General features: G+C 47.1%; 1 protein-coding gene and 1 long non-coding RNA gene across 3 annotated transcripts in view; one reads left to right on the plus strand and one right to left on the minus strand.

Annotated features, from left to right (window-relative positions):
• Positions 1-8,802: 8,802 nt before the first annotated feature.
• The window catches only part of SPRED2 (sprouty related EVH1 domain containing 2), a 108,963-nt gene continuing 89,870 nt past the window's right edge, over positions 8,803-27,895 (minus strand). For both annotated transcript variants that reach the window (XM_019798054.2, XM_002917739.4), the window contains 3 exons: positions 27,303-27,367; positions 12,490-12,639; positions 8,803-10,403 (listed from right to left, as the gene is read on the minus strand). In XM_019798054.2, coding sequence (XP_019653613.1) covers positions 9,738-10,403; positions 12,490-12,639; positions 27,303-27,367 — 881 coding nt within the window. In that variant the 3' untranslated portion in view covers positions 8,803-9,737. The remainder of the gene's footprint in view (positions 10,404-12,489; positions 12,640-27,302; positions 27,368-27,895) is intronic.
• LOC117801985 lies at positions 11,224-25,604 on the plus strand. The gene is made up of 3 exons (XR_004624943.1): positions 11,224-11,353; positions 11,907-11,988; positions 25,490-25,604. It is a non-coding gene; the product is annotated as an uncharacterized LOC117801985 (long non-coding RNA).

Here is a 27,895-nt window from a genome sequence, read left to right on the forward strand (position 1 = left end):
TGTTGAAAATTTTTGCATCTGTGTTCACCAGGGATATTGTCCTGTAATGTTCTTTTCTTGTGGTGTCCTTGTCAGGTTTTCGTATCAGGGTGATGCTGGCCTCATAAAATGAGTTTGTAAGTGTTCCCTCCTCTTCTGTTCTTTGGAAGAGTTTGACAAGGATTGGTATTAATTCTTCTTTAAATTTTGGTAGAATTCACCAGTGAGGCCCTCTCTGGTCCTCGACTTTTGGTTGTTGGGAGGTTTGTGGTTACTAATTCAGTCTCTTTGCTGGTAATCAATCTGTTCAAGTTTTCTACCTCTTGATTCAGTCTTGGTAGCTTGTATATTCATTCTTGGTAGCTAGTAGCTTGGTAGCTGAGATCAAGACCTGAGCTGAAATCAAGAGTCGGATGCTTAACCCACTGAGCCCCAGGCACCCCCTCTTTCATTTGCTTCTATTCATTGGGGTCCTCTCTTTTTTCTTGGTGAGTTTAAGGATTTACCAATCTTGTTTATTTCTTCAAAGAATCAGAGCTTAAGTTTCATTGGTCTTCTCTACTGTCTTTTTAGTCTCCTTTTCATTCATTTCTCCTCTGATATTTGCTATTTCCTTCCCCTGCTAACTTTGGGCTGAGTTTATTCTTTTTCTAGTATCCTGACATATAAAGTAGGGTTTTTAATTTGAGAACAATCTTATTTATTAATGTATGCATTTATCACTGTGAACTTCCCTCTTATAATAGCTTTTGCAGCATTTTATAGATTTTGGCATGTTGTGTTTCCGTTTTCATTTCTCCCAAGGTATTTTTTAATTTCCCTTTTTTTTCTTTGACTCTGTTTGTTCCATAGCATGTTTTTAAATCTCCACATCTTTGTGAATTTTCCAGTCTTCTCCTTGTAATTGATTTCCAGTTTCATACCATTGTGAATAGAAAATATGATTGTGATAGGATTTCACTCTTCTTAAATTTATTAAGCCCTGTTTTGTGGTCTAACATGATTATCCTAGAGAATGTTCTGTGTGCTTGAGAATAACATGTATTCTGTTGCTTTGGATGGAATGTTCTGTATATATCCATTAGGTCCATCTGGCATAACATGTCATTGAAGGCCACTGTCTCCATACTGATTTTCTGCCTGGATGAACTATCCATTGATGAAAGTGGGCTATTAAAGCCCCATGCTATTATTCTGTTGCTGCTTATTTCTTTCTTAAGGTGTGTTAATATTTCCTTTATATATTTAAGTGCTTCTATGTTGGATGCATAAATATTTACAAATGTTATATCCTCTTGTCGAACTGACCCTTTCATCATTATGTAATGCCTTTCTCCATCTCTTATTGTAGTCTATTTAAATTCTGTTTTGGCTGACATAAGTATAGGTATACAGCCCTCCTTTGGTTTCCTTAGCATAGAATATCTTTTTCCACCCTTCCACTTTCCATCTTTGTGTCCTTACATCTGAAGTGATTCTCTTACAGGCAGCATATAGTGGGGTCTGTAGAGACATATTATAATTACAATGCTAAAAGTTAAAGACAAGGAATCTTTACTTATTTTTTTAATGATTTTTTATTATATTATGTTAGTCACCATACAGTACATCCCTGGATTCCAGTGTAAAGCTCGATGATTCATTAGTTGCGTATAACACCCAGTGCACCATGCAATATCTGCCCTCCTTACTACCCATCACCGGTCTATCCCCTTCCCCCACCCCCTCCCCTCTGAGGCCCCCAGTTTGTTTCTCATAGTCCATAGTCTCTCATGCTTCATTCCCCCTTCTGATTACCCCCCCTTTCTTTATCCCTTTCTTCCCCTACCGATCTTCCCAGTTCTTATGTTCCATAGATGAGAGAAATCATATGATAGTTGTCTTTCTCTGCTTGACTTATTTCACTTAGCATTATCTCCTCCAGTGCCGTCCATGTTGCAGCAAATGTTGAGAAATCGTTCTTTCTGATAGCTGAGTAATATTCCATTGTATATATGGACCACAGCTTCTTTATCCAGTCATCTGTTGAAGGGCATCTCGGTTCCTTCCACGATTTAGCTATTGTGGACAATGCTGCTATGAACATTGGGGTGCATATGGCCCTTCTCTTCACTACGTCTGTATCTTTGGGGTAAATACCCAGTAGTGCAATGGCTGGGTCATAGGGTAGCTCAATTTTTAACTTTTTAAGGGACCTCCACACTGTTTTCCAGAGTGGCTGTACCAACTTGCATTCCCACCAACAATGTAGGAGGGATCCCCTTTCTCCACATCCTCTCCAACAATTGTTGTTTCTTGCCTTGTCTATCTTTGCCATTCTAACTGGCGTAAGGTGGTATCTCAGTGTGGTTTTGATTTGAATTTCCCTGATGGCTAATGATTTTGAACATTTTTTCATGTGTCTGTTAGCCATTTGTATGTCTTCATTGGAAAAGTGTCTGTTCATATCTTCTGCCCATTTTATGATTTGTTTATTTGTTTCTCGTGTATTGAGTTTGAGAAGTTCTTTGTAGATCTTGGATACCAGTCCTTTATCTGTGGTGTCCTTTGCAAATATATTCTCCCATTCCGTGGGCTGTCTCTTAGTTTTTTTGACTGTTTCCTTGGCTGTGCAGAAGCTCTTTATCCTGATAAAGTCCCATAAGTTCATTTTATCTTTTATTTCTCTTGCCTTTGGAGATGTGTCGTGAAAAAGGTTGCTCTGGCCGATGTCATAGAAGTTGTTGCCTATGTTCTCCTCTAGAATTTTGATGGATTCCTGTCTCACATTGAGGTCTTTCATCCATTTGGAGTTTATTTTTGTGTATGGTGTGAGAGAGTGGTCAAGTTTCATTCTTTTGCATGTAGCTGTCCAATTTTCCCAGCACCATTTATTGAAGAGACTGTCTTTTTTCGACCGGATGTTTTTTCCTGCTTGATCAAATATTAGTTGCCCAAAGAGCCGAGGGTCCATTTCTGGGTTCTCTATTCTGTTCCATTTGTTTATGTGTCTGTTTTTGTGCCAGTACCATGCTGTCTTTGTGATCACAGCTTTGTAGTACAGCTCGAAATCNGTAGTACAGCTCGAAATCTGGCATTGTGATGCCCCCAGCTATGTTTTTCCTTTTCAACAGTTCCTTGGAGATTCAGGGCCTTTTCTGTTTCCATACAAATTTAAGGATTATTTGTTCCAGTTCTTTGAAAAATGTCCTCGGTATTTTGATCAGGATGGCATTGAAAGTGTAGATTGCTCTGGGTAGCATGGACATTTTAATTATGTTAATTCTTCCAATCCATGAGCATGGAATATTTTTCCATCTTTTTAAAGACAAGGAATATTTAAAGCAGCAAGAGAAAAACAACTCGATATATACAAGGGAAACTTGATAAAAAAAAAAATCAGATTTTTCAGCAGAAATTTGCCGGCCAGAAGAGATTGGCATGATATATTCAAAGTGCTGGGAGAAAAAAACTTCCAACTAAGAATTCTCTTCCCAGCAAGGTTGTTATTCAGAATCGAAGGAGAAATAAGTTTCTAGAGAAGCAAAAACTAAAGGAGTTCATCACCACTCAACAGGCCTTACCAGAAATGTTAAAAGGAAGTCTTTTTTAAGTTTATTTCTTTAGTAATCTCTACACCCAATGTGGGGCTTGAATCCACGACCCCAAGATCAAGAATCACGTGTTCTTCCAACTGGGCCAGCCAGGTGTCCCTAAGAGATATCTTTAGGCTGAAAGGAAAGCATACTAGTAAGTAACAGGAAAACATATGAAAGTATAAATCTCACTGGCAAAGGTAAATATACAGTAAAATTTAGAATACTGTAATGTTGTAAAGGTGGTGGATTAATCACTTATAAAGCTAGCACAAAGGATAAAAGCAAAAGTAGTAAAAGGAACTATAATAATTAAAGGATACACAAGATAAAAAGATGTAAAATATATTAAAAACAAAGTGTAGTGCAGGGAGTAAAAATGTAGAGCGTTAGGATGCATTCAAACTCAAGCCGTTATCAACTCAAAATTGACTGTTCTTTTAAGTTGTCCTCTGTGAGCTTCATAGTAACCACAAAGCAAACACCTACAGTAGATAAAAAAAAGAGAAAGGAATGTAAGTGTACCACTGCAGAAAATCATCAAATCACAAAGGAAGAAAGCGAGAAAGGAAGAAAGCAGGAAAGCACAAAGAAAGAGAGGTACAGAGGAACTACAAAACCGCCAGAAAACAACAAAATGGCAATGAGCACATATCTATGAATAATACATAAATGGACTAAGTTTTCCAATTAAAAGAGCAGCTGAGGACATATTTTTAAGTAAAAACAATATATTCTCACACACATCTATGTACAAATGCATAGAAAAGTCCAGAAAAACATAACAGTGCTTACTTTTGGTGGGACAGGAGAGTGTTATGGGTTGCACGGTCTCCCCCACATTAACAATGGAGTTCTAACCCGTAATACCTCAGAATTTGATCTTATTTGGAGAACTGAGTCTTTACAAAGGTAATCAAATTTAAAAATTAGGTCTTTAGGGTGGGCTTTTAATCCAGTGTGACTGACATCCTTATAAAAAGGGGTTATTTGGACACAGACATATACAGAGGGAAGATGATATGAACAGACGTAGGAAGAAGATGGCCATTTATAAGCCCATGTAAAAAGCCTGGAACAGATCTTTCCCTCACATCTTGCATTTGGACTTCTATCCTCCGTAACTGAGACAATGCATTTCTGTTGTTTAAGCTACCCAGTCTGGACTTCGTTATGGCAGCCCTAGCAATCTAACACAAGCAGACTCCCATTTTCATATTTTTGTAGTATATGACATTTTTATAATGACTATGTATACTACTTCTATAATCAGAGCACCCCCCAATTTTTAATTTTGGAAAATGAGAGAAGAGACAGAAGATGGGAGAAGAGGACCAGGCATGACTATTACATAACTGGTTTTATTCCTCTTCAGTAAATAGGGAGCGTACTTCCTGCTACTCGCTCTGTCCTGGCCCCACCCCCACCAACACTGCCCTTCAGGTGGCCAGCTTGCCCTGAGGCGACTACTTGCTGAGAAGACCGGTGGGCCCTAATCTCCTAGGTGACAACTAGGGTCTGGTCATGCAAGATGTCACCAGGGCCATCTCCCTTCATTCCATACATCTGGTTCAGGCCTAGACAAAGTGCGGTATTTCTAACCATCTCGCCCCACGCATCAGAAAGTCCGAGGCCTGCAGGAAGAATGCCCGCAAGCAGCTGGCACAGTTTTACAAGCCCTAGCCCCTCATTCCTGTGGAGGGGTTGCCTGCTCGAAAGCTACATTAGAATAACAAACCACCCTAGGAGTCCTCATAAAACAGAATTCTTCCAACATTTTTCATCTGGGAAGGTGTCCTGCTTTTCCAGGGCCGGGGGGGGGCAGGTGCCCACTGTTGGGGATGTGAGGTGGGGAGCAGCAGGGAGGAGCAGAGGCCCAGGAGAGGAGGGCACTGACATGCAGGGGTCAAGGCCACCAAAGAGGGCTGGAAGGTTTAAGACAGCAGCGGTCCGCAAGACCATGTGCTCCAATCCTGGTCAAACAGGCTGAGCCAGATCCAGCCCTCTGAGAAGAGCTGCTCAGACAGAGGCCCCGGACTTGCTGGCAAGTTGCATGCATCGGTCCCGGAGGAATCCAGTCAGCCTCGGACACTTCTGCAGCTAGCACTTGGGCCAGCAAGGAATCCAAACTGAACTTAGAACTGCAGAGAGGTTAAGAAAAAGAAATCTCAACGTATAAGCGGTAGGTCTAAATACTCACAAAATAGCCGAAATGACTTTGGCCTCTTGTGCTTCAAGAGGTTGTCCTCTCCAGTTCCTGATGTTTCCAGAATACAGGAGGAACTGAAGAGAGGACTAGCATTTCGAAGCGCCTCCTGTGTACTGCACCGTAACCACAGCATAGCTTTTGACCTTCCCAATGTGCCGAGGACAGGTGGTAGTCTGCTTGCTCTACCTGAAAAAACCAAAGCTCCGAGAGGTGAAGTCACTAGCCCAAGGGTTAATGGCTAATAATGGCGGAGATGTCCAACCACACGAATGAACGAATGCACTCCATGCCTGCTTTCTCTCACCTGAGTGGAAATGATCCCTCTTCTCGGCAGAGGTTTAAAGGAGATGACGTGTGCAGCGCACCCAGCTCCTGGCAGAGCACACGGGGCACCAGGTGACCAGCTAATCCTGAGGCAGCCTGATGGGCCCAAGAACGCAGGGAGGACTGAGCAAGGCTCTTGACTGGTGACCTTTTCAAGCTCCAAAAGGGAGGTGAACAGAGGTATAAGAGCGAGGCCGGGAAAGGACCAGTGCTCATCAAATTTCTTGAAAACATGTTTTCCATTGGATGTCTTTACTTCTTCCATGTTGGCTCTTGACCCCACTCTAATCTTTATCTCCCTCCTACTCTGAACAGTTTTTGTGTTCTCCGATCATCTCTTAGTTACTAACCTTTATGGCTTGTTTCTCTCCTCTTGCTTTCCAACTTCCAGCATCTTCTATTGTTTTTTACCTTTGCCAGTGGCTTGGAAGAGTTAAAAGATGGAGGGCCCCTCTACATGTCTTTTAAGGCCCCTGCTCGGTTCTCTAGAGAGGAGCTGAAACTTTCCTCTGTGACCCTTAAAAGACCCCACACTTTACTTCCTCCCAGGGATTGCCACTGTAACTTTTGAGCATCCAAAAAGCCCACGTGGAAGGGAAAGTGGGCAAAATGTCACTGAAACATAACCATTCTGAGGAGACCAAGGGTCTTGCAGTGCTAACAGTTGTTTCCTGTGAGAAACTGTCTCCCAAACTCCACACAAACCCACCCACCCGAGGTTCAGCAGGAATTGGTGGAAAACAACTCGGAGAAGTACAGCTGTTCCCTCTGAGGAGCACGCACGGGGGAAGCCAGGCCTGGGACGAGGGGGTGTTCCCGGGGCTGTGACATACGGCATTCCTTTCGCTTGAGGCATCCAAGCCCAAGGAGCTGCAGTCTCCCCTCGGGAATATGACATAACCACAGCCGGGAAGGGCCTCACAAAAACAGACCAGTGTCCATGCGTCCTCCTCCAAAGGAAGCCCCTTCCCATCCTCTGCGAGAACTCTCGCGTGTGTCGAGACAAATACCCAAAGTCAACGATCTGATAGGATGTGTTTATATTTACATGGTACATTTTAAAGCAATGGCTACATTGGTCATACATATTAGAAAACATAAAAAAAAGTTAAGAACTAAAATGTACATCATACACTTGTATATATATTTTTTACACATAGGTAAAAAGGCTTATAAAAAAATCAATACAACAGGGTTTTTAGTATACAGGTAAAGAATGAATTATGCTTCAGGCACTTTAATTTGTTAATGTGAGCAAATAGCTTGGGGGGGTGGTCAGAGGAAGCTTCCAAATAAATCTTTTGGTTAATGTTTTGTTACCACAGATACAAAAATAAAATCTGAATAATTTCTCTCAAATGATTGACGTCAGTATGGCAAAGCTGACACACTGTTCAGCTGCAGTGTGGCAATTAGAGACGTATTTACATCAATGTCCCCATGGCTATTCTTGTGCCCTTAACCGCTTGCTGCCTTCACAGACCAAAACGTATAGGCGGAGTAAGATTCACAAGCACAACTCTTCAATGGGGTGGAAAAGGACAAGGGGTAAATAACTGAATGGGGACTACAAACAAAACGCGGCAGGATACGTGTGTGTTCCTAGTGAAATAAATAGGGGCACTTGAACTGAGGTCTAACAAACCTACATTAGTGTTGTGCTTTGTAGAGCGGAGAGACCTTGAGAAAGGCCCTGAGGAAACGCCTCAGGATGGGGGGCTGGGTGGGAGAGGGGGCTGGTCTCTCAACAGGGTCTGGAGGCTGGCTGGAGGTTTTCTACATGTTCTCCAGGCTGGGAAGCAGTTCTCTTTTCTTCCATCACCAGACTGACAGCGCTCTGCTCCTTTTCCAGGCCGGAAGGCCCAAACCAGTCACTCCAACAAACGAAAACATCTACCAACTAACTCATAAGCACACGGAGTATTTACACCGATGATCTGACTAAAGAAGTGTGATGGGCGCTCGGAAGAGCTGAAAAACGTCCCATGAAGGTAAGCATGGCTAGCACTTTCCCAATATGATTGGCAGACTGGAAAAAAGTCCCTTTCCTTGAAGACTGCTGTCCTGTGTGCAATAGAGAAGGGATGGGGAAAGTGGAGATATAGAGAGCAGGCCATGCCCTCAGCTGGCAATTACCACAAGAAGATTATGGCGGGAAGAACAGCCAGCCTTGACAAGCCTGTACCCCACGGTCTCCATGATGTTCTGATTGTACTATGCTAGGTACCACTCTTCACTTTTTTCTTTCTGCAACAAGATTTGGCTACTCCTTGCAATATATTAGAAAAATACTCTTTTCCAGCTAATTTGAAGCCTCCTACATGGCAAGGCGACAGGTAGACCCAGACTGCTGACCTAACCATCTGTGCACCCGAACTGGCAAGTCTGGGATTGGAGATGCAGGAGAAAGACACTTCGGCATTGGAAGGGTTTTTATATATGGCCTTGTTTTCTTCCCTCAAGTATGAACGAAGAATTTGGTGATGTGAAATTCAGTCCAGAATGAAAACAAAAACAGAAACCCACAAACAAAATGAAACCCACCACTCTTCAGATTTAGGATATTTAAAATGTTACCCCCACCACCACCACAGAAAATAGCCAGTGGGGGTGTGGAAGGAAGCTCCTCTAATTTTATTTACCACAACCTCAGTGTTTCTCAACTGGAACTCTTTGGAGAACACGTGTGTGTGTGTGTGTGTGTGTGTGTGTGTGTGTGTGTGTGTGTGTGTGACTAGACTATTTCATTTGCAAAACAATGAGCACAATGTCTTAGTGTTTTCTACTAATATTGCTAAATTTTTAGAAGTGGTGGTGACACAATTTTAAAAAGTTCTATTTTAGGGGTTACCGGGGAGGATCAGAGAGACCTGAAATCCCCCTTTTCTAGCCCTGGTCCATGAGGATGCAATGCGGTTTAAGGAATTTTCCTGATTCACACAAGTTAATCTGAAGTTAAGGCTCAATTCTCAGTCATTTTATGGGTGAATGTTTTGCATCAGTAAATAATTGACAGATTTTGGGGGGAGGGAACAGAAAATGATGATGGGCTCCAGAAAGAAACTGCAGCTTACTTGGGAAATTTGGTTTTACAAAAGTTAAAAGCGATCTTGTTTTGTGGTAGAAGTTTGTTAACTAGCTCACCTCCTAGACATAATCTGACTGCAGGTTCAAATACTTCTGGTGGGGTTTTATCTATCTTTCTGACATTACCTATCCGCAGGAACCCGCAAGCTGAGCCAAGAGAAAGAGGGTCTCGAAAAAGCCAACGACAAACCCCACCCCAAACCAGCAGTTTCGACTACAGGCGCCTTTAAAAGCACTGAAGAAGAGGTGGGTAGGAAAGACATGAAATCAACGCATGTATAAGACAGTTAGATTGATTACAGATTGTTAATAATACACGGTGTCTGCGCGGAGGTTCCTTTCCTTCGAACACTGTGTGCGTGCGTGTGTGTCTGGGTGTGTGGCTGATGCAGAGTGGGTGGCTGGGGGCGGGGGGAAGTGCAGAGTCCACCAGGCGGGCTCCCCAGGCTGGAATAGCGCCTCAAGGTACCAGGGAGCAGGGAGGAAGGTGAGAGTATGTCAGAGACAACAAGTTCCCTTGTGGCTGTGGGGGGAGGTGGAGGAGGCAAAGGAGGGCAACGGAGTCACACGGCCGCTTTGTGCTTCCCCCCGCAGCACCTGCACATCACCCCGCAGTGGTAGCAGGCCCGAAGGGGCAGGTAACAGCACATACAGGGGGCCAGGAAGGACAAGGCAATAAGAGCCATCCACCGGAGGCAAAACTTCTCGTCGCTAGTATCGCACGAGCACGGGTCTGTGTAGTCCCCCTCGGGGTCCGACATACAGTGATAGAGCATGCTGTCCGCACACCACATACAGCTCACGCGGCGGATGCAAGTTCTCACGGAGTCGGGCGCGTCCTGACAGTGGCCCCTCCGGTTCTCCTCGTGGTTGAACATGTCCCTGCAGTACTCGCACCGGGAGCGCTCGCCGTCCTCCTTCCGCCGCCGGGACTTGCCCCGGGACGGCTGGGTCTTGATCACGCCGCCCCCGCGCCCTTTGGGGTCCTCGCCGAGGCCAAAGTCCGAGGAGTCCACGTATGGGTAATTGTAGTCGTGCTTGGGGACGTCGCCCTTGGCGAAGCGCACGTACGAGTCAGCGTCGTCCGACGTGTCCGGGGACTTGCCCCGCACGGGCGCGTGCCGGTAGTCCTCGTAGCCCGTCAGCCAGATCTTCTCCCTCGGGTTGATGCGCACGATCTCCTCGTCGTCGTCGGGGAAGCTCACCTGGCGGTAGGGCCTCGGCATTGGCTGCCCCGGGAGAAAGGACACAGCATTTTATAGCAGCGGCAAAAACAAACTCCTCCACTGTGTACCTTTGGCCTTGACTGAGGCATTTCTTGAAAAACAAAAAACAAAGAACGGGCCCATCCTGGAATGACTGGCCACCTACTTGGTCCAAGCTGTGATTTTAACCCGCCCCTGGGTTGGAAATCCCTTCGTGAAGGTTCTACCTCACAGACTCTGAATTTTTGGAAGCTGAACACAACCCACCCAGAGGGAGCAGCAGAACTTGAGAGGCCCCTGCCCACCTCCCTTCATTCACCTCCTCCCCCGAGGGGGTGGTGACCGCGTCCTGATTTCTGATGGCTTAGACTACTTTCACCCATTTCTGTACAACACATTCTCTTTTCCAAGATCTGCTTTTTTCCCCGGTGAAACAGAAAAGTACGGGAGCGCGCGGCCCGTTGTACAGGTGGCCTAGGTGGGTTATCTGTGTGTATGTGAGAGCTGCATACTGGGCTGCAATAGAAAATGCAATCTGCACCGTGGGTCATGTTCAAGAAAGCAAAATGGATACGAGGAGCTAGGATACAGGGGTATCCTGTCATCTGGTTGGGAAGATATAGAAAGGGGAGAAGTGCAGATCCGGAGCCTGACTGCCTGGAGTCTGAATCCTGCCAGGATCTCACAGATGGTGAGGGGCAGGCTGGAATGGGAGCTCAGGCAGGCCAGACCCAGAGCCCCACCACCCACCTTCCAAACTCACCCCACCTCGCTTTCTCCTAGAGGCAAGAGAGTCACCTCCGCAGCCAGCAGCCAGTCCTGCTATGGCTTGCAGCGAGGCCCTGTCCAGGGTGGCCGGCGCCGAATCCGGACTTAAAATAGACACAGGTACACCTGCCTGGCCCAGGCACTCTCCGTGTGGCAGAAAGATTTTCCACCTCTGAGGTCCTCTGGGGATGAAGGCTTTTTAAGGGGTAAGGAACATGGCTCTGAGTGAACCCACTGGAGTAAAATTCAGACTCTGGAATTTATCAAACAGCACATGGCTGTCAGGACAATGAAGAGAAAGACACATGGTGCACACAGAACCTGTCACGCAGGTGTGGCTGACACCTGTCGCCATTATTGCCATTCTAATACTGTCCTAGAATTTATCAACTGGTCATTAAATATATCCATCACTCTCACAGACTGGGAGCTCCTTGAGCGCAGGGGCCACATCTCACACACATTGCCTAATTCCTATTAGATTCCTGACAGTTTAACAGACTTTGGAAAACCACAATCTTCGATAAATCAAAACAAATCCTGGGAGCAGAATAGGCTTTGCTAATTATTTTGCAAAGTAAGGAGAGTCAAAAGGTCAATTCCCATCTATACCTACCATACAGTGATTTTTAAAAAGAACATTTTAATGCCAAAATATTAGGAAGCACAAGATTTTTTAGAGTTCTATAAATCTAGCTTTATGTTGAAAACAACAACAACAAACCCTCACTGCCCTGTTTGTTTTTTTCCTTTTCAAAGCACATCAGTGGCCACAGCACCCTCCATGGGCACCAGTCCACGTCCCACAGTTTGGGAACCTGCTCCACAAAACAGCCACTCGGTAAATATTTGTTGAATTACTGAATTCCAGACTCCAGCTCCATCTCCCCAAGCAAGCCTGGGCCTGCAGCCTGTGATGCCAGGGTGCCCGAGCCAAGCGGACAGCATTCTTTAGTCCTGATCCTGGCTCTGGGCTTTCACACCAAGCCAGGAAGCCCTCTGCACAGAGGAACTCAGGAGGCAGCGTATGTAGCACGGGGTAAGCACACGCCTGCATCTGTAACTTGCTCCATCGAGAGCCCTCAGCCTTCTCCTCTATAAACTGGGGACGCCGAGGACCTGCCTCGTGGGGTAATCTGTGAGGATTTGACAAGACTAAGCACAGGAAAGGTTTAGACAGGGTCTGGCACGCAGAAAACTAAGGATGAGCCACCTCTCCGTCAATACGGAGAAGAGAGGAGGCCTCGGCTTGAGCTTCAGGCCATGTGGAAGGGGACGGGGGCTGCTCCAGAATCAGAAGCCGCCCACCCCGTGCTCTCGGAGGAACCAGGCGGCTGCTCACCTGTTCGAGGTGATAGTGGTCCGTGGGGTATGAGTCGTGGAGGTGGCCCAGGGTATAAATCCTCCGGTGCTCACAGGATGTGGGAGAGGAGATTGTCCGAGTAGGTTGTTCCCTCTTCTGGGAGGAATTAGAAGAACTGTCTGTAGCTGTCTGTATAGAGGGAGTAACCAAGAGTTAATTAAAACAAAAACAAAAACCAAACCCACATACCCAAACCGAACACGCTGTCTACCCCCACTTGTGGTATCTTACTGAACTTCCCGAAATCTGGAGTTTATCTTGGCTGTGGGAGGCAGAAGGACCCCTAAAGGGCCAGATTGTCTAAACATGATGTGGCTGGCTCAAAGGGCAGAGAAAGCCAGGCACCCAAACCTGGAAAGTTGGGTTTGTTTTTTCAAATGTGGGAGCAGTCACCAGGCTTTGGGGAAAGGGCTCGCGACATCAGGCCTTCTGTGAGTACATCCCAGTTTAATCAAGAATGGACACATCATCTGTAGCCCTGGTTGCATGGGACTCTGGTGAGCAGCGGAGATGCAAACAGGCAAAAATCAAACCCACATATTTCTGTGTGGAGCTAATCTCAGCCTGGGAAAGTCTCAGAAATAAGGATACCTCAAGGGTATCGTGGGCATTGGCTTTCCCGGAGGAAATTTTGTAATCTTTGGGTTGAAGGCAAGCCTTGGGGGTCACTATATGCTGGGGGGGGGGAGGGAGGGAGAGGACTGCACAGAGAATGAAGGCCCCCGTCTGTCGGTGGTGAGTGCAGAGCTATTCTCCCAGGAGAGGCGATGGGTTCAGATTGGAGGCTCTGACAGTGTCTCTGGAAGGTGATCAGACACAGGGATGGACTGTGGACACCACCTTGAAAGCCAGGAATCCTCAGAACCCCCTCCTCCCCTGGCTCCTTAGAGCCCAGATCCTTTTATCTCCCAAATCAATGACAAGGTTTTTCTTGTATCTAGGTGTCCTATTTCTGGAAAATATCAAGGAATTACTCCTTGACTCTTGCTTGTCAAGCTCCTTCCTATTCCCCTTGCCTCATTTGCTTATTTGTCTTTTTACATGTTTTTTGTTAGCATCCTGTATTTTGGGGGGCAAGGTTAAAACAGACAAACTTATGAAAATTGTTTTTATACCCTCACCCCCAACTTAAAAACTATTACATGCCCATAAAAACGAGACCAGTATTTAAGACAAAAGATACCCATATGCAACTTAACTACCGTTAATTTTTAAAACTTGGTGGATGTGTGCAGCACCTCTTTGGAGACCCAACCCTTCAGATTTTTTCCCTCTAATCCTGTTTTGTCCAGCTGATTTAGAGCTGACGCTGTGTCTGATCCCTCAATCCAGAGTGACTAATTCAGATGTGGACTCACGGTCCTCTCTGACTTAATACGGAGATTTTTTAAAGAGGTCAGAAAAAATGCTGTCTTTATCTATGAAGTTAAGATCGAAGGGAACCCTGGTGAGGGCACAGGGACAGACCCTTCTGAGGAGGAAGTGCAGCAAAACCAGGAGAAGGCAGCCCCCCCGCCCCCCCATGCCATTCGAGCTTCTGGATCTCGTCAAGCCTAAATCTTGGTCTACCTTAGGCCGTCCCCACGGTGTGAGCAAATGCCCTTGGTGACTTCCGCCAGAACGCGTGGGATTCCCCACTGGGGCGCACTCTGCCCTCCCTTCTGCCCCCTCGATGGCAGTCCCGCCCGCAGCGCGTCCCTGCCTGTCCCTGCCTGTCCGGCGCTTACTCGTCTCCACAGCAGTGCAGTGGAGCTGGGCACGCGGTCTGCTACTTCCCTCCCCAGCCTCTTGGGAGCCACCCAACTGGCAAAGAGCACATGCTGGCATCCACTCTGGGGACAGTGCAGTCCACCTGGAGGCCAAGGGCCTGGCCCACCGTGGGAGGCTGAGGAGATCAGCGCCCCTGTGCTTGGGCGGGGCAGCTCGGTCGGATCGTGGGGTCCCCACCTGAGCCGCCCGCTTCCCACAGACGGGGGCCAGGACGTACATCACCACTCGTAATGGGTCTCCTACCTTTTTTTCTCCCCCTCAGTACTTCAGAACTCAGGGAAGAATTGCTATTTACTCCCCAAATCCCAGTAACCGAAAGAAACCAAACTGACACACAAGAATTCTAACTTTCTCCCAAACTTGGTCCTGTCTTTCCCCACTCTCTCCTCGCGTCTTCAGGGGTACTGACTGCCTCCCTCTTTTTTTTTTTTTTTTTTAAGATTTTATTTATTTATTTGACAGATAGAGACAGCCAGTGAGAGAGGGAACACAAGCAGGGGGAGTGGGAGAGGGAGAAGCAGGCTCATAGCGGGAGGAACCTGATGTGGGGCTCGATCCCAGAACGCCGGGATCACGCCCTGAGCCGAAGGCAGACGCTTAACTGCTGTGCCCCTGACTGCCTCCCTCTTTTAACACACGGGGGACTGTAGATCCGACAGAAGGATAAAGCCAAGCGCTCTGCCCCGTCGCGGGCTGTACAAGTCCAGGCCCCGGCTACAGCGTGTCACACACAGGACGACAGACTCGGAGCCATGCGGGGTCCTGCCGACCAGGGCAGGCAGCCACTGCAGAGCCGGACTGAAATGCAGCCCTGATCACATGGGCCGTGGGACGCCCACACACGGCGCTGCCCTTCCAGCTCCCACGAACCCTTCCTGAGGCCGCTCTGAGAGGGGGTTTGCTGAGATCAACATGAGTACAACCTCTGCGAGTAAAAAGGTGCACCCTGCTTTAGGCAAACCCAGGAGATAAGGGGATGATGTGTCACGATACAAAGGTTTCCAAAGATCTCAATAAATATTTCCTGAATGAGGAGGTGGGGGCCCTTCAGCATGATTCAAATCTCAAGGGCTAAATTCTTAAGCAGCACCCCATGTGATCGTCCTCTCTCGGGTTAGAAGCTACCTGCGTACTGAACATTGTAATATGCACTCCGCATCATGGTCGCCTCCGTGTTAGTCATCTGTTCACCCTCCGCCACCCTGGTGTCTGTGACCTATGTCCAGGTTAACGATGTGTAGAAAGTCATTCTGAGCAATGAGGCACACCCGTGTTTTCCCAGTGTTCAGCAGCCACCAGCAATGCCACCTCTGATGCACCCATCCGACCTCCCTAGCCCCGAGCAGCCGCTTCCCACTGCGCCGTCAAGGGCAGAGCTTCCGGGACACTATCAGAGAATGTGAGATGGAGAAGAGCCTTTCCATATGTCCTCATCTAATGACGAATTTGTACAGGGAGCAAGGCCAGAAAGCCCTGAAGCGCGTCCACAGTTCACTGCCTCCGGCAGGCAAAGCTGAAGCCCACGCCTGGACTCCAGCAAGGAGAGCACGTGAGAGGCTCTGCTACAGCCGAGGCTCAGTCCCCATCAGAGCTGCCAAGCAGGGAGTGTGACCTACAAACAAAAGCTGTGTACTCTCAGGGGACCTCCAAGAAACAACGGGGGGAACCTTCTTTTATCCACATGTGCTTTTTTTTTCTTTTAATCAAGTAATCTCTATGCCCAGCGCGGGGCTCAAACTCATGATCCTGAGATCAGAGTCTTATGCTCCAGAGACTGAGCCAGCCAGGCACCCCATCCACATGTACTGGGGAACTGACTCTCCCGTAACTCTGCTTATGGTTCCACAACGCTGGAGAAAAGCAGCCCACCTAAGCTATGCACACACTCTCTTACAAGCAAGATGCCCGACCGTCTGTTATTTGCATACACAAGCCAATGACACCTACCAACTGACCAATCTGACAGTGTCCCCTTCAACTCAAAAAGACTCTGTCCATGTTTTAAACTCCCTGTGCTCCCCGGGGGCTGTCCCTGTTGTGGGTTTGAGCTCAAGCAGAACAGAAGCAGAGACTGCAGCAGCAGGTCGCCCCACATCCAGGGACAGCGAGCCTTCGGCGCCGCCCCCTGTGGACAGCAAGGGCCGGCACTGCTGCTGACCTGCGGGAGCTCCTGTGTAACGTGACTCGGCGAGCAGAACCACTGCCACCTGCAGATGTCGCCGAAAGATCTTGCCTCTGGCTCTGGGTTGGACTCTGACTCAATGTCCATGCCCATTATTCAAAAGATGTCCGACGAAGAAGTTTGCAGCCGAACAGGAGGCACCGAAAACAGAAATGTGACGGAGTGTTCTAATGCTAAATAACAAGGTCTCAGCTCAGGAAGACTGGATGGGAATCATCCTCCAATTAAAAGTTGTGTGACTTTGTTCAAAGGTAATAAGCTTTGTGTGGTCTGGTGCCGAAGCCCTCTAATAGGGCAGAATGCTGACACAAGGAGAAACCTCTCCTTTGGTAAGGAGAAACCTCAACAGAACAGAAGGGTGAGAAAAGGGACGAGGGGAGGGTGGGAGCAAGGGTTAGAGGGTACTACGATGAATGAGTGGGCACTGCCAACCTGAAAATCAAGAAAATAGAGACACGAGTGACCTGATCGAATCCACTTGGATCGTGGCACTCATTCCTTCCCTGGAAGGTTTCCGGGTCTGGGCTGGGTGCTTTGTGGGATGTGAGCTGAAGACACACACAGTGATGCAGCAGGGGCAAGGCCACGTGGCTTCCATCCTAGATGGGTGGACAACCCAGACCAAGGCTCAGAGGAAGAGACAAAGAGGTTCAAGTTTACCAGTGAATATCTAATAAAATTCTTCAAAAAGAGCAAGCTTCCAAGGGCCAGACTCTGCAGACATAAATAGTACTTATTTTGAGAGTTCAGAGATTTCTTGTCATTCCCCAGAATTTAACAACGGATGAGAGAAACACACCAGAGCTTTAAAAGTTGATACAGACTTTTCTTTTGAATAACTGACTTTAATGTTACGATATCTGACAATAAATCACAATCCAAAGAGCAAAAGATCCCGAGCTGAGGCTGCCTGGTTTGGGTGGAAACCGGAATGAATGGGGAAAGGAGAGTAGAAGACGCATGTCTCCCGCTAAACCTGTGGCTGGCTCCCTCCTACTGCATGGGCACGTTTTATAAGACAGCATTTCTTACTCTTGGCACCTTGGCTACTCTTCCCTTTCCTTGGGTTTCCCGCTTAGTTCTTGAAGCACACACATCTGTGCGCATGTCCTGGGTCCGCAAAGAGCCTTCATTTGGAAGGCCAACCTCTGACCAAAGGAAGCTCAAGGAAGGGAGGAGGGAAAGCACCAAGAAGCCAGAGCAGCTGAGGAGGCCCTTTGCTTAAATTACCCATCCAGGGAGGAATCCTGGCTGTTGCCCAAGGGCTTTTGGGGGCATTCAGGGTGGGTCATACTCTGCATTTCAAAGCGAAACAAGTGTTTTCAAGGCATGTGCATCTCTTTGGCTCCCCCTGGGTTTTCCTGCTAAATCTTTGGTTTTTTTCAAAAGGATGACAAAGATGGTGGCACACTGCTTAAGGGAGAGGAAAGACGTGCCCAGCCTGTTCTCTCAAGGACTCTTGGAACTACTTAAGAGACACCTGGAGTGTCCTACTCTGTATCTGCGACTGTGAGGAGGTTAGCAACTGGCAATTTCCTTCTCCGTCTTAGGGACGGAGACAAATGAGACAAACCCCACCTTCAGGAAGGCAAAAAAAAGGATAGTCATTTCATCATCCCTGTGTCCCAAGGAACACACGAGGTGATAGAAGAAAACAAACGGTGTAGGGAGCCAAGCGCAAGGAGCAACCACATCAGGAGGTTAAGAGGCCCACATGTTTTAAATAAGGCCTAGAAAAACGAAGGTAAGAAATGTTTAAGGAGCCAGACTGTCGCACCTAGAAATCACACAGCCCTGTTAAGCACCAATTGCACTGTATAAAGAGAACTGACTCCAGGCCAGGTTAGGCCAGGTGTCTTGGACAAGCTGTTTAACTTCCCAGGGCCTCAGTTTCCTCGTGTGTAAAACAAGGGGGAAGCATCCCGTGACTCCATGGTCTGCTGGAGCTATGAGCGGGAACGTGTAAAGAACATGAGAGGTCCAAGGGGTTTGACCAAGACTGTTGCCTCACTGATTCGAGGGCCACAGGATTCCTTCAGATGGATTAAGGAGAATTCCTGCCTTGTCTGCAGATGCGGCTGCTACTTTACATTTTTAAAGGAGGCTACCTAGTAGTATGACCACAATTTGGTTATTTTTACTGCAATCCACCACCAAAATAGATCTCAACAGCTGATGCAACCGACGCAATATTCGACCTTCTTTCCATTTCAAGGGCTTCTCGTTTTAAGTATGTACATACACTAAATATAAATGTATACCATTCCTCTCAACCTTGGGCTGGGCAACGAGACTGATGACACAAAACTCCTGCTTCTCGGAAGATGGTAAACTGGATAGCTGAGTGCCTCGGAAAGCTCCTGGCTCGGGTAGCTTGACAAGCTGTTGTTTCTACCTCTTCAGGAGCACGCCTTCCCCTGGGAACCTGCTAGACCCACAGACCCACGGCCAACCCTTTTTCCTTCAGCAAGCAGGAAGTAGTCATCTATGCTGTCGACAGGTCTTTGGGAACAGGTAGCACCGCCTCCCCCGTCCTAAGGGTCTACAGACGTTCCAGGTGTCCGCTTTCAAAAAGGCAAGAAATCAGCCGGGCACGGGCTCTTGCATGGCCCCAGACAGCATGCAGTGTGGGTCTAAGAGGCAGCTGCAGGAGCAGGGGAAAGAGATGACTTTGTCCTTAGACTCTAGGACATTCTGCTCTCTGGGACCCAGAGGATAAAGTGGGCATTCTTTCATTGTGAAGAAAACAACAAAAACAAAATGCCCACTCATTGAAAAAAAAAAAAGTGTTAGGTTTCTAAATTCTGAAGTTAGGTGAAATTTTGCTGTGAAAGGAAAGGACTCTCATACACCCACAGCTTGGCTTCCCTGGAAGGGCGGAAGGGGTGGAAGCAGGAAGGCGGGGTTTCAGGTAACCCTGAATATGTGCTCCGCCTGAAGGAGTAAAATGGAAAGAATAATCCCGCCAGCCACACCTCAAAAAGATGAGATGAGACGCATGTAAATGAAGACACACACAAGTGGGAGGGCTAGCTAAATGCCTTTGGGCTTCCTGAAACTGAGAGCATTTCAAAGCTTTTGTTTGAGTCTTAGACATATTAATTGCTTTAATTTAGCCATTGTAGGTATTGCATTGAATAAAAAGATCCTCCCCTTACTATGCAATGTGAGCTTGGTAATTATTGTCATTTAGAAGATAAAGCAGCTCCAACCCATCTTCCGAGACCTTCCAGCCACCCTGTGCAGTGCTGGGTGTCAGCCAGCAGCAGTTAGGGGACACCGCTTCCTGGTGTCGGCCACAAAGCATGCGGCTGCCCCTCCCACCACATTTTTTGCTTTTCTTCATCAGCCACCATAGATTAGCTTCACTGGCTAAAGTTTGCAGAAGTAGCTTATATTTTGAACCTATTTTCTCTTTTCCGTAGCCTCTCCCCATCCCACTCTGCCCAACCCTTTGACTGAGAAGGCAGAGACAAGAGAAAACATTTTTGAGCCACTGATTATCTAAAAGGGACGGGGGCTTTCCAGCAGGGACCCGGGGGAACCTCAGACCTCCACTGAAGTAGTTTTGAGCCCAGGCACTCGTTGAAGAGGCCGTCATTTAGGAAGCTTCTTTGCAATGAAGGGAATCTGGCATATCTAATAAGTAACATTTACTGAAACTTACTGAATAAATACTTCCTTTTCTCAAGACTCTCTGAAAGGCGGCAGGCAGATGTGAAGTTTGCATTCAGGGTAAGGAGCCTCGGTGATTTTATCTGCAAACAGGGAAGTGCCGATAAGTGGCTCACAGGGTGGCTGTGAGGCCCACGTGCGGTCACGTATGTGAAAGCGCAGGGCTGGGTGACAGGGGCAGCCCCACAGCACGGCGCCTTCCCTCCCTCTCCCCTGGGCGGGCAAACAGAGGCCCAGAGGAAATACATTCACCTTCACAAGGTTCTGAGTCCAGATGATCAGCGATCACAGTTCACTACTAGCAAAACCAAGTCTGGAATGCAGGCCTCTCCCTGGCTTCCAAACTCTGCATACTCGGGGTCACCCACCACTTCTTAGAAAATCAGTAAACGAACCCTCTTTATTGCAGAATTAATTAGATTGTCTTCAGTTTTAACGTCTATTGGGATGGAATAAGTGGAAAGAACTTCAAGAGAAGGGCAATGTGCTACACTCCTTCCCATCAAACGAAACCTTGGTAATTACAAAATGCAACGAATTCATGGTTTTCCTCCTTCAATCAAGAATGAAAACAAGCACAACATGCAAATACTCAAAAGCCCATCTAGGACAAAACACACTGCTTCTCAGTACTTCAAACACTTGCTGTAGCCACGGTTTACAAAACACCTGGGGTGGACGGAGGCGCCTGGGATGTCATTAGGGACAACTGCTCTGAACAGCCAGAAAGTAATAAAATGCAGCTTGTAGTAAACAGGATGTCAAGGGTTCAAGCATCGGGCACGAGGAAGGACCAAGTTTTCCAGTCTAGGCAAAACATGGCTGGAAGCGGACGGTGTTGTAAAAGACATGACATTTTTCCTCTGTCAAGGAGGGCTGCCTGCCTAAAGTATGACGAAATGCCAAACGTAATCCAAATACCAGCCTTCTTCAGCTGGCTTCTAGGTGAGAATTTAGACCCACGCAAAATGATGCGGATCATTCTTCTCAATTCGGCAAAGGATGGTACACAGGTTAATACCATTCTGGGTGCACAGGGGAGCTGTGATCTCATTAACAGGATGGATGCCTTCAGGCTCTAGGGCTTAATTAGGAATTGCTACTGAGAAGAGCTGCCCGAAAGCAGAAACAATACTTAGGTGGTGGTAGTAAAAACCTAGAAGGCAGGGAAAAAACAAAACCTTACATAGGGGAGGCTATCCTATGGTCAGACTTTGAGTTGCTATTCTGGGGACCACTGGGCTGCAACATGCACTCAGAAGACCCCAAATCTGTCACATGAATGGGCCACACAGGGCACGGCTCATATATTTATCCTCTTTTCTCTCCCCTTTCCAATTTGGGTCCCAGAGAACCCTAAAATATAATGCCTGTATTTGGCTGTTGTCTAAAAAATAGAACAGCTGAAGGGCGCCTGGGTGGCGCAGTCGTTAAGCATCTGCCCAGGGCGTGATCCCGGCATTATGGGATCGAGTCCCACATCAGGCTTCTCCGCTAGGAGCCTGCTTCTTCCTCTCCCACTCACCCTGCTTGTATTCCCTCTCTTGCTGGCTGTCTCTCTCTGTCGAATAAATAAATAAAATCTTTAAAAAAAAAATAGAACAGCTGAAATATCAAAAATATCATCATTCAACAGAAGAGGAGAAAAATAGCCATGGTGAGCTGGAAAGGCAGGGGAGGGTGTTCACGGCTCCTGCACCATGAGCTAGCCCTGCGATCTCCGGCGAGTCCCCCAGGGGACCCTGACCTGCTTCCACAACCGAGGCTATAAAGCCAGGCGAATCCTACTTCATTTGCCAGAGGAAGCAAGCTGGCTCATGTGATAGGAACTCAAAATCCCTTCCAATTCTAAGACCTGTAATTCTAAGGAGTTGGCATGTCTACAGCTAGCCTCGCCTCCCTGCAAGCCAAACATTTCCAGCTAATTATCTGCACGGTGCACATACTGCTTCCTAGCACCAGGCGGAGAAAACAGCGGGAAGAAGAGCACCTCCAACCGCAGAGCTCAACGTCTGTTGTGTCTCTTTATGTCTTTAAACGCCCGATGGAGAGGACCAGGATCGCTGGAACTCAGGTGTTTCTTGATTCAGCCTTCTCCCTTGACCCCCTGGCCCCTCTTCTGAGAAAACCCCGGCACGCCTTCTTTTAAGAAACTCAACGCATGTATACCATTTCATATCTCCAACAGCGGGCGGTTTTGCCCCTCCCCATCTGCTCCTGCACCAGAGAAAAATACACTTCCAGTTCTTGTGCTTTTCTCCATCGTTTCCAATACTATGTGGTTGTATGCTACTCCTGTTCCCGATTGGCAGATTTAGATATTATTTCAGGACTTCTTATTATGGAAGATGAAGACTTAGCTATTTTATACACCCCCAAGGATCTGTCTATAAAGCAAATATTTCCCCTAATCCCCAAGCTTTAGAGCCCAAATCCAACCACTCAGCACAATGCCAGCTGAAGCAGTGACAACACTTGACCGCAGATTCTGGATTAGCCCGCTCTAGAAGTGTGTACATACACACTGCAGCCGCGTTCTCCCGAGGCCGCATTAAAATTATTCTGGTCTATCTATGAAGATGCTAATAACAATTAAAAAATGATTTTAGACTTTGGCGGCAGTTATTAAACCACTGGGCTTTAATGGACCCAATCCTACGGAACAGGATTTGGGAAAATTCTTCATTAAATGGCCATAAAACCCAGAGCCATTCTAGTTCTATACGGTCCGTTTTTTCTACTTCTCTTCTTCTCCCCCCAACTCCCTTTTCTTGCAGGCTCTGAACCCTAAGTTGGGGAGCAAACCAGATCAGTTTCTCCACGGAGCTAAACTGTTCCTATCTCAGGCTGACAATGGGCCTCCTCCACAAGATATGCCAAAGCACAGGTCTCTGTAAGACAGAAGCACAACTGAGGGAACAGACTTGAGGGTCTTTCCATTCTGTCCCTTTCAAGTCTCCCCAGCCCTGAAATGAAAGAAACTAAAAGCTGTCAGACAGAGGAACCAACAAGAGTGTGCCAACTCTTAGCAATGCCGAAAAAACTGTTAGAACGCTAACCTTTATTGTTGTCGTTGGCTTTATTTATTTTTTTTGCATTACTCACCTTCCAAATTTTACCAAATGGCTCAGCCTCATACCTACATATTTATTTATTTATTTATTTATTTATTAAGATTTTATTTATTTATTTGACAGAGATAGAGACAGCCAGCGAGAGAGAACACAAGCAGGGGGAGTGGGAGAGGAAGAAGCAGGCTCATAGCAGAGGAGCCTGATGTGGGGCTCGATCCCATAACGTTGGGATCACGCCCTGAGCCGAAGGCAGACGCTTAACCACTGTGCCACCCAGGTGCCCCTCATACCTACATATTTAACGCCAGGGTAACTGAGGTCCCCATGAGCAGAGGGGCCACGACGAGACTGTGCTGCAAGGGGGAGAATTAATGGAAGGGCAAGAAGCCACAGGAGCAGTCAAAAGCTTCCAGTGAGTGACAATGGTAGGAACTCAGCTCCTGTTTGTAGACTCAGCAGAAAACACAGCTAGAAAAACAGGACACGAAGCTACCAAGCATCCCTCAAAATCACCCAAATCTGCGTGGCGCCCCCCCCCCCAGGATAACAATACAACAAATGAATAAAATATGCAAACCTATGATTGTTACACACTATATCTGGGGTTCAGACCACCTGTTTACTGAGCACCTTTAGAGCAAAGCTTTATAGGGTCATTGAGACTATAGTGGTGAGTGTCCTGCTTCTAATTAGATAAAGATTCATTCATTCAGCAAATAAAAAATTTAAAAACAGAAAAAGGGCAGGCTTTCAAATGGCAAGACAGAAATCATCAACAGAGTGCTCTAGAATTTTAAAGGAGACGAAACAACTGCGACCGATGGGAGGGAGCAATATTAGGACACATGAATGAATCAACAGCCCAAACTCAGAAAATCAGGACAGTTGATCATTGGGAGTCTCTGCTGGTGGCTCTGGCAGGAAGGATGTGGACACACAGCAGACTGGCGGCCGTGGAAGGGAATGGAGAGGCACAGGAACACTGACGGGGCAATGGCACTGGCAAGTGGCCAGAGATGCGTGGGCAGGGTGTGTGTGTGTGTGCACTCGTGCACGTGCTAAGCAGGACACTAATTTTCCTCCGAGGAATTACAGCATGATTCCACAATCCTGAGGAGTAAGGAGGACAAGCTGGTTTGGGGGATAAGCAGGAGAGCTGGCCAAGTGTGAGCAGGGGCAGCCCGTGCTTGGTGAGTCGGGGTGTCTCTTCCTCCACTTTATTTCCCAACATAGAACATGCATCAGCACACAGTCCACAGTGTTCTATGTTCCTTCTAGCCCCACGGAATCCCCTGAAGCAGAGGGAAACCCCTGGCTCTAGTGGCAAAGATATACTCCTGGTTCCTCAAGTTAGAACCATACACGTGCCAAATGCGATAAGCTTTAGTAAATTCATTTTGTGAGAATTAACAGTGGAAATGTAATCAACACCCCCCCCATAATACTTTTTAAAATGCATCACTGGGGCAGCTGGGTGGCTCAGTCATTTAGATGTCTGCCCTCAGCTCAGGTCATGATCCCAGGGTCCTGGGGTTGAGCTCCCTGCTCAGGGGAAGCCTGCTTCTCCCTCTCCTGCTCCCCCTGCCCTCTCCCACTCCCCCTGCTTGTGTGCTCGCTCTCTCTCAGTGTGTCAAATAAATACATAAAGTCTTTAAAATAAAATTAAATTAAAAAAAAAAAGACCCATACACATGCTCTTCTCCCAGAAAACCCTCATAATTCTGTTCCATCCGTAAGTTGGTTAAAAGGTCGTCTTGCCATTTATACTCTATACTAAATGAGTTCCAAGTTCTAAATATCTGTCCTATCAATGAAAGTTTTGGAATACAACGAGCTTTGGGAAGCTGTAGACTATAGAGGAGTCAAGGCAGCCGCTCCCTTCCTGGGCTCCGGCTTTCAGACACCTCATGTACCTAGTGAGTAAGCCCCTGATGACCCTCCCCGACCTTACCTTACAGCCTTACATGGGATGACTTCTAATAGTCAAAGGCCTAAGGACGAGGCCTGCCCTGGGGAAGGGAGGTGCTACTATTACTAGCCCCTTGTTTGTAAACAAATAGAATGAAGGCAAACAGATATCAGGGCCTGCCTGGAATGCAGTTAAGTGGAGCTCCTTCTCTGGTGAGACAGCCCTGCTGTTTCCACACTTCCTTTTGGGCTTTCGGCACTACCCTAGAGCAGCAAGTCTAGCCCCTGTGGATTAAAGGACAAAACCAGGAGGGATGCTGGCTTCCATCACCCCTTTCCCTCTGACGATTCTATAAATCACTTCTGGCAGGTAGCTGGGAAGCAGCTGCGAATGACAGTTTTGCTCTGGAGCACAGGAAGCCACCTTTTAACCCGCCTGCTGTTGTTTGTCTCTCGAAAAACGTGACAAAGGAACAGATGTAAGCAACATGCCAACTGTTGAGAGGATCTGCTCGGAGCACTATAGGAAGCCTGTTCAGAGCCACATCACACCAGCCGCTCAATGAAAAGACAACTGAATTCATTTCCTGACACCCCTACGCACGCTCTGTTCACGTCAGGTTGGGATCCGCAGCCCTCAGGCGACTTGCCACGCACATCCCTGCTTCTGCCTTCGCCCCATGCTGCCCAGCTTTGAAGCCCCTCCCTGAGCTGGGTTCAAAGGCCACTGAGGAACAGGTCAGCCTCACCTGAGGTCTTCTCTGACCCCTAGATCTCCCCGCTCTCCCCCCCCCCCGCAGAGTACCCTGCACTAGAATACTTTACACAGTCGGCACCCTCCCATGGGTCAATCCAAATCATCCTGTTATCTCCACGAGGGCTCGAAGCATGGTTTACACACCTCTGTATTCCCAAAGTCATGTTTTTCAAATCACTGGTTCCATGATGAGTGCGCTGGGAAACACGTTGAAAGGGCTGCAGCCAATATTTAAATGTATGAAATAAAAATAGCTTATGAAAGATACTCTCGGGATAAGCCAGGAACTAATGCGGAACTATTAGATGATTATTACAAAATTCCTATTAATTTTCCTAGGTATAGTAATAATGGTGTGCTTTGTAAGAGAATGCCTCATTTCTAGGAGATGCATGCTGAAGTATTAAAAGAATTACAGCACTGAGGTGACTTACTTTCAACTGGACTGGCAAAAACCAAAACCAAAACCAAAACCACATGTGTGCGTGCATACACACATGCACAGATAAAGCAAACGGGGGAAAATGTTTCAACTGCTGAATCTAGGTTTTCACTGTGTGTCCTCTCAATTTTCCCGTGGTGCTTTAAAAGTCTCGTAATAAAAAGTGGAAGAAAATGAAACGGAAGAGAGAAAAAAATCATACTGCAGAACATGAAGTATGATCTGGTTTCAGGTGTCTCCGGATGTGTGTGTGTGTGTGTGTGTGTGTGTGTGTGTGTGTGTGTGTGTCTCCGGGTGTGTGTGTGATAGGTTACAATGTAAAAGCATTTCTTACTCTGTGTGTGTGTGTGTGTGTGTGTGTGTGTGTGTGTGTGTGTGTGTGAGAGAGATAGGTTACAATGTAAAAGCATTTCTTACTGTGGGTCAAGGCCAAGAGTTGGAAAATGCTGCCTTACGGCTTCCTCGCCACACCAAGCAAAAGGCAGGATTGCAATGGACTATTTGTTAACTAACTTCTAGAAGCACAGGACTTCGATGAAGAAGCAAGCTGAGAAATCGTTTGGTCTCCAGCTATATCCCATTAACTCAAGCTGTGTCAAACTATCCAAGCCCTTTCTTGTCAGATGTTTACTCATCAGAAAGGCTATTCTGGCTTTCCCCCCAGATGCCAGGGAGGGCTTAACAGAAGACTCCAAGTAGGCTGACCAGGTGTCCCGGTCTGTCTCGGCTTGAGGTGTCTTGCAGACTATGGGGGACTCTCGGTGTTAAAACTAGGACAGTCCCAGGCAAGCCAGATAGCTGGTCACCTTGGATCTGAGGGAAGACCGTATGAGAACCTTGGAGAGATCGGGGAGTGCTCTCCCTCTGACATCCCAACAGTGACAGCCAATGCCAAACTGTGCGGTCCCTCTCACAGCCTTAAACAGAACCTCTCTCCGATCAGTCACCAACTAACCCGGAAAGCAAAGGGCAAAGGGAACTTACTGTAAAAACGTCATCATCGCCAAGCTCGGCTTCATTATGGATGGTGGAAGATGATGTGGTTGAGCCTAAAAAGATTAAAAAAAAAGTAATAAAACACATTTCCAAAGATGATAAGTCAAAGCCAATCATGTAAAAAACAAATTTTAATAAAACCACATTCCATTCCTTTTGAATGTGAGTCATCAGAAATATGTAACCTGGGAATTAAATGTTTTTAATTTACTCCTCTAATTGACTCTAGCTAGATGTTCCCTAAATTAAATCTGCCTACTATTGTACTCAATTAATCCCTCAAACTTCTTCCCTGGCCGCTAGAAAACAAGCACCCACAGAGGCACCTCAGAGGGGCCGGGGGGCCTGCCCACGACTCGGAAACACAGGCACCACAACCAGCCTCCCGCAGCGGTCCCCCAGGGGAGACCTGCCACAACCTCCGTGTAAACTGGACTTACTTTCTAGTCTTTTCATCTCCCAACAAGAGGGTTTGTCTAAATAGCTTGTACAGTTACCTCTTGTTCTGAAATGCAGACACTGGACTCAAAAACCCAGACTGGGGGAGCTGCCCTCTAGGCTAACACCCACCCAAAGAGGTT

Source organism: Ailuropoda melanoleuca, chromosome 4, assembly GCF_002007445.2.
Source record: "Ailuropoda melanoleuca isolate Jingjing chromosome 4, ASM200744v2, whole genome shotgun sequence".
NCBI lineage: Eukaryota > Metazoa > Chordata > Mammalia > Carnivora > Ursidae > Ailuropoda > Ailuropoda melanoleuca.